Source organism: Marmota marmota, unplaced genomic scaffold (genome assembly GCF_001458135.2).
Source record: "Marmota marmota marmota unplaced genomic scaffold, marMar, whole genome shotgun sequence".
NCBI lineage: Eukaryota > Metazoa > Chordata > Mammalia > Rodentia > Sciuridae > Marmota > Marmota marmota.
Window position 1 is genome coordinate 7,880,859 of NW_026000130.1, and position 3,639 is coordinate 7,884,497.

At 40.9% G+C, this 3,639-nt stretch overlaps 1 protein-coding gene across 1 annotated transcript in view; it reads left to right on the forward strand.

Moving 5' to 3' along the window:
* Mapk1 (mitogen-activated protein kinase 1) overlaps window positions 1–3,639 on the forward strand; it is an 87,972-nt gene that overhangs the window by 74,798 nt on the left and 9,535 nt on the right. Inside the window, exon 7 of the mRNA XM_015500345.2 lies at window positions 1,250–1,359. Within this exon, the coding sequence (XP_015355831.1) occupies window positions 1,250–1,359 (110 nt within the window). The remainder of the gene's footprint in view (window positions 1–1,249; window positions 1,360–3,639) is intronic.

The window sequence follows — 3,639 nt, forward strand, 5'->3', positions numbered from 1 at the left end:
TTTTTTTTTTTTTTTTTTTTTTTTTTTTTTTTTTTTTGGTTTGTTGTTGATAGACCTTTATTTTGTTTATTTATATATGGTGCTGAGAATCAAACCCAGTGCCTCACACATGCCAGGCAAGTGCACTACTGCTGAGCCACAGGCCCAGGCCTCCCCCCTGCCCCCATTTTTATATTTTATTTAGAGACAGGGTCTTGTTGAGTTGCTGAGGACCTCGCTAAGTTGATAAGACTGGCTTTGAACTCTTGATCTTCCTGCCTCAGCTTCCCAAGCTGCTGGGATCACAGGCATGCACCATCACACCCAGTCAATGTATTTTCTTGCATCTATTTTTTCTTGTGAATTCCTACTCCTCATGCCTGTAATCCCAGTGCTCAGGAGGCTGAGGCCAGAAGATTTTGAGTTCAAAGCCAGCCTTAGCAACTTAGTGAGGCCCTAAGCAACTCAGCAAGACCCTGTTTCTAAATAAAATATAAAAAGGGCTGGACATGTAGCTCCATGTAAACCCCCCTGGTTTCAATCTCTGGTACAATCCTACTCCTTCTAATACAGGAAGTTTCTCATTGTATTTTCCCAAACCTTTGTCCCAGGCAGTGTTAACCTTGCCCTTTTGCCACAGTCATGACCTGAGGTGGTCACTAACTACAGAGGCTAGGGTAGGCTTCTCATTAGCTGCCCATATGTTCCATTCCCATTGATCTGCACTTGATCCTCCTATTGGGCTTCTGATGCAAAGGAAATGCTCAACTCTTTACACCTAGCCAGATCAAAAGAGTGCTTTTAACTTTGGGCCTTCCAGAAAGACTCCCATCTAGGAAGTACTAAGCCTATAGCCTGTGGGTCACACGTGATTGTTAGCCAGGACCTGAAAAGACTATTGTCTTTTATGACTGTAGAGACCTTTCCTTTGTGTTGATGGATAAAAATGACCATAGCAAAAATGACTTCAGAGTTAATCTGAAAGGAGGACTTTGCTTTCGATAACTACAGATCAGTGATTTGGAAAATGTCACATTTTTTAGGCAAATGTAAGTTTGTGTCCTCATCTTCCACTTTTAGCCTTTGTCTAACCACTCCATCTTGCTGAGCATTGAAATCTGTGATTGGTGGTCAGCAGAGGCATTCAGTATGCTAGCTGGTTGCCCCTCAGTAATGCTTCATTTCATTTTTTATGGATCAGTTTACTTAAATGGAAAGTATTTTAGTGAATACTTCTGCTTCTCACATTACAAAACCTTTATCTTTGTAGCTCTGGATTTACTGGACAAAATGTTGACATTCAACCCCCATAAGAGAATTGAAGTCGAGCAGGCTCTGGCCCATCCATATCTGGAGCAGTATTATGACCCAAGTGATGAGGTAAGAGTCCATGCTCCTGGCTGCTTGTTCAGGGATGTAGACCAGTGAGCAACAGGCCTAACCATGTTCAGCTTGTGAGGTTATGGTTGCATACCTGATCCTCCCAACATATTTACCTCCTCTACCTTGAGGACAAGCACTGTGGGACACAGTTTGAGATCCCTGTCCCCAAGACCTACCTTTCTACCTCAAAAGACTTCCTCCAAGTCATCTGCAGTAGATGGGACCAGGGCAGTACATGGATAACGGGGAATAGCTTCACCAGTGTGGAATGTAGAGTATGTAGAGGGCAGGGAACTGAGGCTGGAGACCATTGACATGGTCCAGAGAAGGAAAAGACAAATGTACTGACCTTGAGGATGGAGATGAGTTGGCAGCCTGCTAAGGAAGGCAACACACTGAGTGAGAAGTCAGTCTAGACAGTTCCCACTGTGCCTGGCAACTCTGTGTTGGGTATGCCATTCTCTGGAGATAGGCCACAAGAGTCTGTTTTATTGAGAGATTTAATGTGACCAGAGGGGCATGTGCAGCTCTTCAGAGCCGACTAGACATCCCTGTAAAAGAGACTTGGTGTCTTGTTCACTCCAAGGACAGTTCTCTTACTGTACTTCTCTGGTTCCTCTATGGATTCAGTTTAACCTTTATTCTCTGGAGGTTAACAAAAATTCAGCATGAGCCAAAAGTTTAGATTGTTCTGGTTGAAGCTTACGTAAATAGAAAATAAAGCCTCCACATCCTCTTCTTAAAGGAAAGAAGCAAGTGTATTATCTTAAAATTACAGGACAAAATGGAAAAGAAAAATGAAAAACTAGCAAAGCTAAAAGCTGATACAGAGAAAGAAGATAGAAATCAAAACAAGGGAGTATTTATTAATTGGCTTCCCCTTCCACATCCATCTCCCACCAAAAAAAAAAAAAATACTTGAGGCAGTTTGCAAAGATACTACAGTTCAGTCAGTGACATGGAAACAGGTGAAAATGTGTCTCATCCTGGCCTTGTGAGCTAAAGATTTCCTAAGATTCTGTGTCCTAATCAACAAGTTTGGGCAGTGCACCTATATGTAAGATTCCTAGTATGATCCCAAATACAGATCACCCTCCAGAGAGAGCTACCTGTTCTTCTCTTGGAACTTGAATCCTTTTCCCCTTTCAAGTAGCCAAAGCATACTATAGTATCTGAGGTTCATACTTCCTCCCCCTTAAGTTCTCATGAAGATTAGGTGGGTGAGATCTGTGGGTCTTTTCAACCACTGATTGACAGTTGCCATCATCAGCAGCTTAGTTTTGTTTTTGTTTTGTTTTGTTTTGGTAGTTATAGATGGACAGAATGCCTTTATTTGTTTAGTTTTATGTGGTGCTGAGGATCGAACCCAGTGCCTCAGCAATGCTAGGCAAATGCTCTGTCGCTGAGCTACAGCCCCAGCCCTCAGCTTAGTTCTTTAACATTGCATTAGTTTGTGGACATTTAAAAATAGGTGCTGGGGATGTAACTCAGGGGTACAACATTTGCCTAACATGTGCAAGACCCATGTCAGTCTCCAGCACCAAAAAAAAAAAAAAAAATCAAAATGTAGAGGCTGGAATGTAGTTCAGTGGTAGAAATTTTGCCTACCATGCTTGAGGCTATGTGTTCAGTCCCCAGTACTGCCCCCCTAAATAAAAATGTAATATGGGCTGGGTGGTAGAGTGCTTGCCTGGCATGTGCAAGGCACTGGGTTCAATACTTAGCACCCTAAAAAAATAAAATAAAAGCATTCTGTCCATCTATTAACTACTAAATGAATAAATATGTAATTAATTATCTTTGTCATTCAGTATATATGGAGGTTCTTTGACCTAAACAGTTTATATATTTCTTAAATAACTTTCTGAGTATGCATACAGTATGGTAAGAATTAAATTAAAAATGTGTGGGGCTCGGGATATAACTCAGTGATAGAGCATTTGCCTTGTATGCGTAAGGTCCTGGGTTTAATCTCCAGGACCAGGAAAAAACAAAGGCAAAAAACTTGGAGAAAGATATTTTAAAAGATCTCTTTAATCGTTTAATCTAGTTGCAGTTCTTAGTAAAATTTTGGAATATTACCTTCATAATCTTATGTTTCTATATCTAAATTTTTAAAGTAGGGTTAGTGTTCATTCTGTTAAATGCAAATGCAAAACATGGGCATCTTTGCAGCTTTTGTTTCGGGGGGGGGCTGTCAGTTACTGGGGATTGAACTCTAGGCACAGTAACACTGAGCTATAACCCTAGCCTTTTTTTTTTTTTTTTTTTTTTTTT